At 43.8% G+C, this 13,778-nt stretch overlaps 1 protein-coding gene across 1 annotated transcript in view; it reads left to right on the forward strand.

The window, feature by feature from the left end:
* Nucleotides 1–13,778, forward strand: part of LOC134352575 (neuronal PAS domain-containing protein 2-like) — a 149,545-nt gene that overhangs the window by 109,165 nt on the left and 26,602 nt on the right. Inside the window, exons 14-15 of the mRNA XM_063059828.1 lie at nt 2,367–2,473; nt 5,686–5,772. Coding sequence (XP_062915898.1) covers nt 2,367–2,473; nt 5,686–5,772 — 194 coding nt within the window. The remainder of the gene's footprint in view (nt 1–2,366; nt 2,474–5,685; nt 5,773–13,778) is intronic.

The raw sequence follows: 13,778 nt of genomic DNA on the forward strand, positions 1-13,778 counted from the left end.
TGAAGATGTTCTTGATGGTGTGGAGGCTTCTGCCAGTGATAGAACTGGCTGAATCTACGACCTTCTGCAGTGTCCTCCGATCCTGCGCTTTGGAGACTCCGTACCAGACGATGATGCAACCCTTCAGAAAGCCCTCCGTGGTACTTCTGTAGAGATTTGGTAGAGTCTTTGGTTACCTAGCAAATCTCAAATACCTGGAGCCGCTGGTGTGCCTCCTTTGTGATCGCATCGATGAGTTGGACCCAGGATAGATCGTCCAAGATGGTGCCAGACAGTGGTGACTTTATGTGTCACTCCCAAGAGAATCATCACGTATTTTTGTTCAAAACCTCTACCGTTAAAATCTTCAGCCACCAACTGTGAAATAGAGAAGAAATAGAGAGGTACTGGTATTTTCAGACAAACTAAAGCAACGTCCATCCTGAATTCCTCCTTTAGAGCTGACTACAATGATGAACGAAAAATGGAGGCTATGTAGGAGGGAAAAGTTAGATTGATCCTAGAGTAAGTTGAAAGGTCAGCAAAACATCATGGGCTGAAAGGCCTGTACTGTGCTGAACTGTTCAATGTTCTAAAATCTAATTATAGCATTATATACATAAGCCTCAACCTACAGACTCACTTTAAAAGTCTCTCCAACTCATGATCTCAGTATTATTTATTTACTATTATCATTGTTTTATTTGCACAGTTTGTCTTTTGTACCTTGGGTTGTTTGGCACTCTGTGTGTGTAGATTTTCATTGATTCTATTGTATTCTTTTGTTTTCCTGTGAATGCCTGCAAGAAAATGAATTGCAGGGTAGTATGTGGTGACATATACATACTTTGCAATCTGATTCTTAACCCTAGCTCTCTCAGTTATTCCATTATTGCTACTTAAGTGTTTTTTTTCTGTATTACCTCAGACTGCACAATAATTTTTGCACATTCTTTTGTTTTGTATTCTTCTTGTATTCGTTGTCATATCTTTTACTACCACTTGTCTTGTGTACTCTGTGAGCTTCAGACGAGCAGGGAATTTCATTGCACCCTGGTGTATATGACAGTAAACTAATCGGTAAGCTGGTCAGTGGTAATGACCTTTGGAAATAGCACAGTGAGCTGACACTCTCTGGTTACACATTAACCCCAGTGACCAGTGATGAATTTTGCAGTAACAACTACGCATTCCGTATACAACAAAATGCCTGTTACGTTCCCATTGTGAGAAAAAAAATTGAAGTTTGTGATGAAGATGGTGGTATTTCTGGATTTTTTAAATTATTTATAGGGTCATAGAGCTCGACAGCACAGTACCAGGCCCTTCAGCCCATCTAGTCCATGCCAAATTGTTATTCTGCCTAGTAGCACCTGCACCATTGCCCTCCGTACCCCTCCCATCCACGTACTTATCCAAACTTCACTTAAACGTTGAACTCCACCACTTCATTCCACACTCCCACCACTTTCTGAGTGAAGACATTCCCCCTCAGGTTCCCCTTAAAAATTTCACCTTTCACCCCTAACCTATAACCTCTAGTTGTAGTTTCACCCAACCTCAGTGGGAAAAAAAACTGCTTGTATTCACCCAATCTAAATTTACAGAGGAAGGTTGAACAAGTTAGGTGTTTATTCTTTGGAGTGTGGAAGGTTGAGAGGGGACTTGATAGAGATGTTTAAAATTATGAGGGGGATTGATAGAGTTGATGTGGATAGGCTTTTTCCATTGAGAGTGAGGGAGATTCAAACAAGAGGACATGAGTTAAGAGTTAAAGGGCAAAAGTTTAGGGGTAACATGGGGGAGAAATTTTGTACTCAGAGTGGTAGCTGTGTGGAATGAGCTTCCAGCAGAAGTGGTTGAAGCAGGTTCAATGTTGACATTTAAAGTTAAATTGGATAGATATATGGACAGGAAGGGAATGGAGGGTTATGGACCGAGTACAGGTCAGTGGGACTAGGTGAGAGTTGGAGTTCGGCACGGACTAGAGGGGCCAAGATGGTCTGTTTCCGTGCTGTAATTGTTATATGGTTAATCTAAACCCCTCATAATTTTGTACACCTCTATCAAATCTCCCTCATTCTCCTACACTCCAGGGAATAAAGTCCTCACCTGTTCAACCTCTCCCTATAACTCAGGTCCTCGAGTCCCAACAACATCTTTGTTAATTTTCTCTGTGATCCTTCAATCTCATTAATATCGTTCCTGTCGCAGTTGAGCAGAAATGAACACAGTACTCCAAAACAGGCCTCGCCAGTGCCTTATGTAACTTCAACATATCATCTCAATTTTGAAACATGTCTGAAATCAATCTCTGCTGGCAAATATTTTAAGCCTGAGAGAACATCGGAATGTATTTGATAGAGTGAATGTTTCCCATTTTTCAGCAACAGCATCCAAGATGCTCACTAAAGCAAGCACGCCATCCAGGCAATCAGTGAACACTAGTTTACAGGACAAGCTTGTGCAGAGGTCACAGCCAATCAGCACTCAGGTGAGATATTGCATCATTTTCACTTTCAACAGGATTGGTCAATGTCTGCCTCAGATACTACACAGGTGTATGAAAACTATTTTAAAAATTCATTCTGTGTTCTTTCCTGGTTCAGCTCAGGGCATTCGCAAACAAAGGGAGCCCACGTGTCAAAGGCCACAAGAAATCACTTTATTAGAACTAGCATTAATTTAATACAGAGAGAAAAAACAAATGATTACTGATGTAGTGGTACAGAAAATAACATAATACTTATCATCCACTTAATAAACTGATCTCTGCAATGTTGCAGATCCCACAGCCTTTCATGCAACCTTTTCTCTCTAGTTCCAACACTTTCACCTGCCTTGTTATACCCTTTAAGGTTCTTTCAAAACTACAACATAATTAATCAACATACATCAAAATTGCTGGTGAACGCAGCAGGCCAAGCAGCATCTATAGGAAGAGGCGCAGTCGACGTTTCAGGCCGAGACCCTTCGTCAGGACTAACTGAAGGAAGAGTGAGTAAGGGATTTGAAAGCTGGAGGGGGAGGGGGAGATGCAAAATGATAGGAGAAGACAGGAGGGGGAGGGATAGAGCCGAGAGCTGGACAGGTGATAGGCAAAAGGGGATACGAGAGGATCATGGGACAGGAGGCCTAGGGAGAAAGACGGGGGGGGGGTGACCCAGAGGATGGGCAAGAGGTATATTCAGAGGGACAGAGGGAGAAAAAGGAGAGTGAGAGAAAGAATGTGTGCATAAAAATGAGTAACAGCTGGGGTACGAGGGGAAGGTGGGGCCTAGCAGAAGTTAGAGAAGTCAATGTTCATGCCATCAGGTTGGAGGCTACCCAGACGGAATATAAGGTGTTGTTCCTCCAACCTGAGTGTGGCTTCATCTTTATAGTAGAGGAGGCCGTGGATAGACATGTCAGAATGGGAATGGGATGTGGAATTAAAATGTGTGGCCACTGGGAGATCCTGCTTTCTCTGGCGGACAGAGCGTAGATGTTCATATATTGGTGAGACCCGACGCAGACTGGGAGACCGCTTTGCTGAACATCTACGCTCTGTCCGCCAGAGAAAGCAGGATCTCCCAGTGGCCACACATTTTAATTCCACATCCCATTCCCATTCTGACATGTCTATCCACGGCCTCCTCTACTATAAAGATGAAGCCACACTCAGGTTGGAGGAACAACACCTTATATTCCGTCTGGGTAGCCTCCAACCTGATGGCATGAACATCGACTTCTCTAACTTCTGCTAAGGCCCCACCTCCCCCTCATACCCCATCTGTTACTCATTTTTATGCACACATTCTTTCTCTCACTCTCCTTTTTCTCCCTCTGTCCCTCTGAATATACCTCTTGCCCATCCTCTGGGTCACCCCCCCCCCCGTCTTTCTCCCTAGGCCTCCTGTCCCATGATCCTCTCGTATCCCCTTTTGCCTATCACCTGTCCAGCTCTCGGCTCTATCCCTCCCCCTCCTGTCTTCTCCTATCATTTTGCATCTCCCCTCCCCCTCCAGCTTTCAAATCCCTTACTCACTCTTCCTTCAGTTAGTCCTGACGAAGGGTCTCGGCCTGAAACGTCGACTGCGCCTCTTCCTATAGATGCTGCTTGGCCTGCTGCGTTCACCAGCAACTTTGATGTATGTTGTTAACATAATTAATCAGCCCATTAGTAGTATCAGCTGCTCCCTCTTATCTCTCACAACCTTCTTCCTAGGCGCATAACTTAGAAAAACACACTGATTTGTAAGGAAGAAAACATTATTCACCAGTATCTCATCTTAATGATGTGTATTCAAATAGAGACAGAACATTGGCCAATAAGTAGGAAAACAGGCCATTACCACATTCCAAGCTGACATCATTTAGCCTTTAAATTTCCATTTTATATTGGTATCCACCATTGGTGCTGCCCTCCAGTGTTCAATCAGTGGAATGACGTTAGATTGCATGCATGTTTGCGTTCATCTGCGGACTGTCAGGAACTGCACATTACAGGGACCTGGGCTATATATATTTCTTTTGGGTAGTGACTATATGTTTGCTTGCTACCTTGAATGTGTGTGTGTGCCTTGTGGTATGTTGTGCTGAGTGTGTTTTGCAACTTGGCCTCAGAGGAAAGCTGCTTCATTCAGCTGTATTCATGTATGGTTGAATGATAATTAAACATGAACTTGGACTTGAAAAGGGATGAATCACATTTCGCTCTCTCCTCACATCAGGGCAGTTCAAAATCAACTTTGAATCTTAGGGTGCTTTAATCCACAACAGCAAAGATCCTTTTGATTAGATCAGTCAGTTGCATCTTCTAGCATGACTTTACTTTCATATTACCCTCGATGGGAATATCTATCCGCTCAAGAAAAAGAAACCTTCTTCAAAAGTAAAAAAGATAGCTCCCTTTCTTAGAATGTGTTTCAGCAAGGGAACCTATCCCAAGGTACTCAATATCATCACAAAGTTTTCTGAACACTGCTGCACTTTAAGAAATCTCAGGCAGGGATTGGCAAGACTGAATGCCCCTGACAGTATTACCTATCATTTAAAAGATAGCCAAATGCACCATCTAAGTGGGAAATGATTAAAAAGATTGCCAGAAGCAGGTTTGATGAAATTTGAATGAAACACAAGCACAATGAGAATGCGTATATTTCTGCCTTGTATTCTCTGTTATTAGAATGAACTATAGTGTTTAAATTTTCATTATTAACCACAAGAAAACTGCTCCAGGCCATGCCGTTTTCTCACCGCTGCCATCAGGAAGGAGGTACAGGAGACCTGGGTCCCGCACCACCAGGTTCAGGAACAGCAATTACCTTTCATCCATCAAGCTCCTGAACCAAGGTGGATAACTTCTCTCACCACAACTCTGAACTATTCCACAACCGATGTATTCCAAAGATGCGACAACACATGTTCTCAGTATTATTTATTTATTTTATAATTCCATAGTTCACTTTCTTATGCAAATTGGTTGTTTTTCCGTCTCTGCTTTCATTGACTATTGTATTTCTTTGTCCTACTGTGAATGCCTGCAAGAAAATCAATCGCAGAATAATATATGCTGACATATACTGTGCGTACAGTACTTTGATAATAAATTTACTTTGGGCTTTGAAAATGTCACCTGATTAAAACACTGTTAGCACTTTTACTGGAGGCCGTCTTTCTTCAGTCATGGGTGCTTTGATTATGGACTCTGGTTTGTTTCCTCAGGTTTTGATGACAGAGACACCACTGACCGAAGCACATCATCTGCAGTCCGTGCCTCCACCCACCGTCTCCACTCAACAGCCTTCTGTGGTACAAATTTACTTATTTAGAGATACTGCACGGTAATGGGCCCTTTCAGTCGAATGAGCCCACCCCGTCCAATTACATCCAATTAACCTACTACCCCGTACATCTTTGGGGGCAGCCTGCGCACATCTCCGGCACCAACAGAGCATGCTGCGACTTACTAACCCTAACCCATACGTCTTTGGAAATTGGGGGGATTCTGGAGCAGCCAGAGGAAATCCTTGCAGTCACAGGGAGAATATGCAAAATCCTCACGGACAGTGTGGGAATTGAACCGTGGTCACTGGCACGGTAATAATGTTACGCTAACTGCTACACTACTATGACACTCCACAGAGTGGCTGTAACTACAATCACAAAGTGGCAAGTCTTTCAGCAGCTGGACTGAATCCAGTAAAATAGAGAATTTACTGATTTACCCATTAAAATTCAGCAATGTCAGTCAAACCTTAATCCATACCACAAGCTCTAATTCCAACTCCCATCTTCATTAGAGTTAATATAATGATACCACTTAACTTAATTGATGATCGAAAACACCTAATTATAACAAGGGCCTTGAATGTGGTATGCAATTTTATGTGTTTATTTGTTGAGACCTGATGCACTCACCAGCCACTTTATTAGGTACAACTGTACACCTGCTTGTTAATGCAAGTATCTAATTAGCCAATAGCAGTGAAGAACAGCCAAAGAGCAGTGGAAGAAGTGCATGGAGTAAAGCCAGATCTAACATACAGAGAGGCTTTGAGGAAAGAGAAGCAGAATAAACGGTGTAAAGACAGTAAGGTAGAAGGGCTGAAATGTGTGTACCTCAATGCAAGAAGCATCAGGAACAAAGTGATAAACTGAGAGCTTGGATACATACATGGAATTGTGATGTAGTGGCCATTACAGAGACTTGGCTGGCACCAGGGCAGGAATGGATTCTCAATATTCCTGGATTTCAGTGCTTTAAAAGAGATGGGGGGGGGGAAGGGGAGGAGGGGTACTAGGGGTATTACTGGTTAGGGATACTATTACAGCTACAGAAAGGGTGGGTAATGTAGCAGGATCCTCTTTTGAGTCAATATGGGTGGAAGTCAGGAACAGGAAGGGAGCAGTTACTCTACTGGGGGTATTCTATAGGCCCCCTGGTAGCAGCAGAGATAGAGAGGAGCAGATTGGGAGGCAGATTTTGGAAAGGTGCAAAAATAACAGGGTTGTTATCATGGGAGACTTTAACTTCCCTAATATTGATTGGCACCTGATTAGTTCCAAAGGTTTAGATGGGGCAGTGTTTGTTAAGTGTGTCCAGGATGGATTCCTGTCACAGTATGTGGACAGGCCAACTAGGGGGAATGCCATACTAGATCTAGTACTAGGTAATGAACCGGGTCAGGTCACAGATCTCTCAGTGGGTGAGCATCTGGGGGGCAGTGACCACCGCTCCCTGGCCTTTAGCATTATCATGGAAAAGGATAGAATCAGAGAGGACTGGAAAATTTTTAATTGGGGAAAGGCAAATTATGAGGCTATAAGGCTAGAACTTGCGGGTGTGAATTGGGATGATGTTTTTGCAGGGAAATGTACTATGGACATGTGGTCAATGTTTAGAGATCTCTTGCAGGATGTTAGGGATAAATTTGTCCCGGTGAGGAAGATAAAGAATGGTAGGGTGAAGGAACCATGGGTGACAAGTGAGGTGGAAAATCTAGTCAGGTGGAAGAATGAGGTTTAGAAGCAAGGATCAGATGGGTCTATTGAGGAATATAGGGAAGCAAGAAAGGAGCTTAAAAAGGGGCTGAGAAGAGCAAGAAGGGAGCATGAGAAGGCCTTGGTGAGTAGGGTAAAGGAAAACCCCAAGGCATTCTTCAATTATGTTAAGAAAAAAAGGATGATAGGATTGAAGATAGGACTGAAGATAGGACTGATTAGAGATTAAGGTAGGAAGATGTGCCTGGAGGCTGTGGAAGTGAGCAAGGTCCTCAATGAATACTTCTCTTCGGTATTCACCAATGAGAGGGAACTTGATGATGGTGAGGACAATATGAGTGAGGTTGATGTTCTGGAGTATGTTGATATTAAGGGAGAGGAGGTGTTGGAGTTGTTAAAATACATTAGGATGGAAAAGTCCCCAGGACCTGACGGAATATTCCCCAGGCTACTCCACGAGGCGAGGGAAGAGATTGCTGAGCCTCTGGCTAGGATCTTTATGTCCTCATTGTCCACGGGAATGGTACGGGATTGGAGGGAGGCGAATGTTGTCCCCTTGTTCAAAAAAGGTAGTAGGAATAGTCCGGGTAATTATAGACCAGTGAGCCTTGCGTCTGTGGTGGGAAAGCTGTTGGAAAAGATTCTTAGAGATAGGATCTCTGGGCATTTAGGGAATCATGGTCTGATCAAGGACAGTCAGCATGGCTTTGTGAAGGGCAGAACGTGTCTAACATGCCTGATAGAGTTCTTTGAGGAGGTGACCAGGCATATAGATGAGGGTAGTGCAGTGGATGTGATCTATATGGATTTTAGTAAGGCATTTGACAAGGTTCCACATGGTAGGCTTATTCAGAAAGTCAGAAGGCTTGGGATCCAGGGAAGTTTGGCCAGGTGGATTCAGAATTGGCTTGCCTGCAGAAGGCAGAGGGTGGTGGTGGAGGGAGTACATTCAGATTGCAGGATTGTGACTAGTGGTGTCCCACAAGGATCTGTTCTGGGACCTCTACTTTTCGTGATTTTTATTAACGACCTGGATGTGGGGGTAGAAGGGTGTGTTGGCAAGTTTGCAGATGACACAAAGGTTGGTGGTGTAGATAATGTAGAGGATTGTCGAAGATTGCAGAGAGACGTTGATAGGATGCAGAAGTGGGCTGAGAAGTGGCAGATGGAATTCAACCCGGAGAAGTATGAGGTGGTACACTTTGGAAGGACAAACTTCAAGGCAGAGTACAAAGTAAATGGCAGGATACTTGGTAGTGTGGAGGAGCAGAGGGATCTGGGGGTACATGTCCACAGATCCCTGAAAGTTGCCTCACAGGTCGATAGGGTAGTTAAGAAAGCTTATGGGGTGTTAGCTTTCATAAGTCGAGAGAGAGTTTAAGAGTCACGATGTAATGATGCAGCTCTATAAAACTCTGGTTAGGCCACACTTGGAGTACTGTGTCCAGTTCTGGTCACCTCACTATAGGAAGGATGTGGAAGCATTGGAAAGGGTACAGAGGAGATTTACCAGGATGCTGCCTGGTTTAGAGAGTATGCGTTATGATCAGAGATTAAGGGAGCTAGGGCTTTACTCTTTGGAGAGGAGCAGGATGAGAGGAGACATGATAGAGGTGTACAAGATAATAAGAGGAATAGATAGAGTGGATAGCCAGTGCCTCTTCCCCAGGGCACCACTGCTCAATACAAGAGGACATGGCTTTAAGGTAAGGGGTGGGAAGTTCAAGGGGGATATTAGAGGAAGGTTTTTTACTCAGAGAGTGGTTGGTGCGTGGAATGCACTGCCTGAGTCAGTGGTGGAGGCAGATACACTAGTGAAGTTTAAGAGACTACTAGACAGGTATATGGAGGAATTTAAGGTGGAGGGTTATATGGGAGGCAGGGTTTGAGGGTCAGCACAACATTGTGGGCTGAAGGGCCTGTAATGTGCTGTACTATTCTATGTTCTATCTTCAATACTGTGGCAACAACTCAATGCATAAAAGCATGCAGACACAGTGAAAAGGTTCAGTTGTTGTTCAGACCAAACATCAGAATGGGGGAAGAAATGTGATCTAAGTGGCTTTGACCATGGAGGATTATTGGTGCCAGATAGGGTGGTTTGAGTATCTCAGAAAATGCTGATGCTCTGGGATTTTCACACACAATAATCTCTAGAGTTTACAGAGAATGATGCAAAAAAAAACAAACACAAAAAATCCAGTGAGCGGCTGTTCTGTGGACGAAAACACCTTGTTAATGAGAGAGGTCAGAGGAGAATGGCCAGACTGGCTCAAGCTGACAGTAACTCAAATAACCACACGTTACGACAGTATCTCTGAATGCACAACACATCGAACCTTGAAGTGGATGAGCTACAGCAGCAGAAGACCATGAATGTACACTCAGTGGCCATCTTATTAGCTACCTCCTATCTCTAACCATAAGAGATTCTACAAATGCTGGAAGTCTTGAGCAACACACACAAAAAATATTGAAGGAACTCAGAAAGCCAAGCAACATCAATGGAAAGGAATAAACAGTCGATATTTCTGACTGAGACCCTGCATCAGAACTGGTTTGTCCTGATGACCAGTCCAAATTTTTTTTTATTTATTCATTTACGGGATGTGGGCATCGCCAGCTTTTATTGAGTATCTCTAGTTGCCCTCGAGAAGGTGGTGATAAACTGCCTTCTTGAACCGCTGCAGTTGCTAATAAAGGGACTTGGCCCAAAGCAATGACTGTTTATTTCCCTCCAAAGATTCTCCTTGGCTTGCTAAGTTCCTTCAGTACTTCTGCGTGTGTTGCTCAGTTCTAACTGTCCCTGAGATGCTGAAACATTTTGGAATATCTATAATCGTTCTGATGAAATTACACCCATGCCACCCACCCTGCTCACGGACTGTTTGTCCCATTCCCATCAGGGAGGAAGATACATAGCCAGGACCACCAGACTCGTAGATAGTCACTTCCCTGAAGCCGTTAGGCTGATCAACACCTCCGCATATGAACCACCCCAGCAACCCACCATCAGCACTACATACACGGTACCTTACCTACATGCAGTCAGTCTATGTACATTACAGTTACTTGTACCTTGTGTTTATTAGGATTGCTTTTATATTTAATGTTTTTTTGCTTTTTATTGTGTTCTTTATGCTTATTTTGTTTTTTGTGCTGCACCCACATCCAGAGTAACAATCATTTCATTCTCCTTTACACTTATGTACTGAAGAATGACGATAAACAATCTCGAATCTTTGATCTTGAATCTCCATGACAAGATTTTGACCCAGAGACAAAAAACACCCAATGATATATCTCCAAGTCTCAGTGATTTGATACCTGAAAGGCAACCAGCAAAGGGTGATGTTCCTGACCATCATCTTCCCTCATGCTTCCTGGTGGTAAAGGGTGTAGTTTCAGAGCAACAGGCAGAAAATGCTTGAGGAACTCAGCAGGTCAGGCAGCATCTCTGGAAATGGATAGATAGTCGACATTTCTGACTGAGACCCTTCTTCGGAACATAGTTTCAGGGTGCTGTCAGAATAGCCAGGCAAGTAATAGAGTGTTTGTTTGTAAATGGTTCATATCGTATTCACCGTGTATTGGCAATGGAGTAGTTAATACTGGAAGCGGTATTGGTATTGGGGTCACCCGTCTTGTGACACTGCCCAGAAAGCGGCAGTGGCAAACCATTTCTGTTGAAAAATCGGCCAAGAACAATCGTGGTCATGGAAAGACCATGATCACCCATGTCATACGACACAGCATATAAGAAACGAACAAATGATTGGTGTTGGTTTATTAATGTCACATGCACCAAGATGCAATGAAAAGCTCGTCTTGCATACCAATTATACAGATTACATCATTGAGGTAGAATAAGGGTAAACAACAACAATGCAGAATAAAGTGTAAAAGTTATCATAGAAGTGCAGAGCAGGTAAATGATTAAGTGCCAGATCATAACGAGGTAGATTTAGGCCAAGATTGCATCTTGTAATATTTAGACTGGACGATGAGTGTCAACGATGGGCAGTTTTGACCTGAATGGTGTTGAGCTTCCTGAGAATTGTTGAAATTCTTGAAGTAGAGAGCAATCTTACACATTCCTAACTTGTATCTCTTGGAGCAATAGTTTTCCTTGCAGCCATTACAGATGGGTTTCGTGAATTGTGGCCATCACAAGATATTCACGGTGGTGATACAGCAATGACAAAGCCACTGAATGTCAGGGACAAGGCCCTTGTGCACAAAAGTCTCAGCTGAACCTTCAATGCATTTCTGAAGTGACATGCTTCAGATGAGATAAGGCCATGCCTGCCGTCTCAGTTGGTTGCCATGGTAGCGTAATGGTTAGCTCAGGGCGTCGCAGATCATGTTCATTTCAGACGTCACCTCTGAGGAGTCTGTATGTGCTCCCCGTGGAATGTGTGTGCTTTCTCCGGATCCCCTCAGTTTCCTTCCACAGCCCAAAGATGACTGGTTAGTAGTTTGATTCATCATTGTAAATTGACCCATGATCAGGTTTGGATTAATCAGAGATTGCTGGGTGCTGGAAGGACCTATTCCACGCTATTTATCAAAACAAATAAATCACAGATGATCATACAGTAAATGATCCACTATTATGAGAGAGTATATGTTCCCCCCATTACCCCTCCCATCTCCACCTTCAGGAAAACCTCACCACAGAAAATGTGCAAGACATGCATGAGAAAGAGACAAAAAGACAGAATGAATGGGAGTGTGATTAAAAAAAGAGAGAGACAGACAGTGACAGAGAGAGAGAAAAAATGAGAGAGAGTGGGGAAAAAAGAGAGGAGAGGGAGACAAAAACATTCTGACATCCAGAGACAGAGATACAGTTCAAGTTTATTGTCATCTGACTGTCCAACCAAACTAAACAACCTTCCTCTGGACCAGGGTGCACACACACAATATATGTCATACACATCACATAAACCAAAATATTACCATAAACAGGTTAATAAAATATAATTCAAAATGTATGCAGCGCAGATAAACAGAAAAAAGCACGCTGACCTAGTGATGGTTTCTCAGTGGTGGCAGGCTACTCATTAGTCTCACAGCCTGAGGGAAGTAGCTGTTACCCAGTCTAGCAGTCCGAGTCCTGATGCTCCTGTATCTCCTTCCTGACAGTAGTGGGTCAAAGAGATTGTGGAATGGGTGGTAGGGATCCTCAACAATGCATTGGTCCCTTCGTCTGTAACACTCCCGGTAAATGTCACAAATAGGAAAAAGGAAACCCTGATGATCTTCTCGGTAGTTTTTACCATCCTTTGTAAGATCTTGCAGTCGGAAGCCTTGCAACCTCCATGACACCCAATGATGCAGCCAGACAGGACATTCTTGATGTGCTCCTGTAGAAAGTTGTTACAAATAGGGTTGGGGAACTTTGCATGCCTCGATCTCCTCAGAAAGTGTAGATATTTCTGTGCCTTCTTGACTGGTGGGGAAATGTTGTGGGACCACGTTATATCATCTGTTATGTGCACACCAAGGAACTTTGTGCTCTTCACTGTCTCCACAGCAGATCCTTTGATGTGCAGTGGAGAATGGTTAGCCTGTGCCTTCTGGAAGTCCTTAATCATCTTTTTTTGTCTTGTCCACGTTAAACTCAGGTTGTTGTTCTCACACCATCTGACAAACCTCTCTCTCTCCTCTCTGCATGCCAGCTCATCACAGTTGCTGATGAGGCCCACCACTGACGATGCAGTTTGAGCCGAACCTGGCCGTGCAGACGTGAGATAGCAGTGTGAACAGCATCAGGCTGAGCACATAGCCCCGGGGGGCACCACAGCTCACTGTGATGAAGCTTGAGATGTTGCTGCTAGTGCAGACTGACTGCGGTCTCTCCGTTAAGAAGTCCAAGATCCAGATACAAAGAACTGTCCCATTGAGGACAATTTATTCACCAGCCTGTGAGGGATAATTGTGTTAAACACCAACCTGAAGTTGATGAACAACATCCTGCCTTTCTAGGTGGGACAGGTCAGAGTGAGGGTCAAGGCTATGGACCTGTTTGACAGTGGGCAAACTGGAAAACGTCCAATGTAGCTAGAAGTAGCATGTTATATGATCCATTACCAGCCGCTCAAAGCACTTCATGATTGTTAAAGTCAGTGGCACTGGGTGGTAATCGTTCAGACCATTTACCATTGCTGTCTTGGGCACCAGAATGATGGTAGCTGCCTTGAAACCTGCAGGGACAGTGGACAGTTTCAGGGAGATGTTTAAGACCTCTGTTAGCTGGGCCAGACTATCCCTCTGCACCTGACCAGATATGCTGTCTGCCCCACAGCTTT

Source organism: Mobula hypostoma, chromosome 10 (genome assembly GCF_963921235.1).
Source record: "Mobula hypostoma chromosome 10, sMobHyp1.1, whole genome shotgun sequence".
NCBI lineage: Eukaryota > Metazoa > Chordata > Chondrichthyes > Myliobatiformes > Myliobatidae > Mobula > Mobula hypostoma.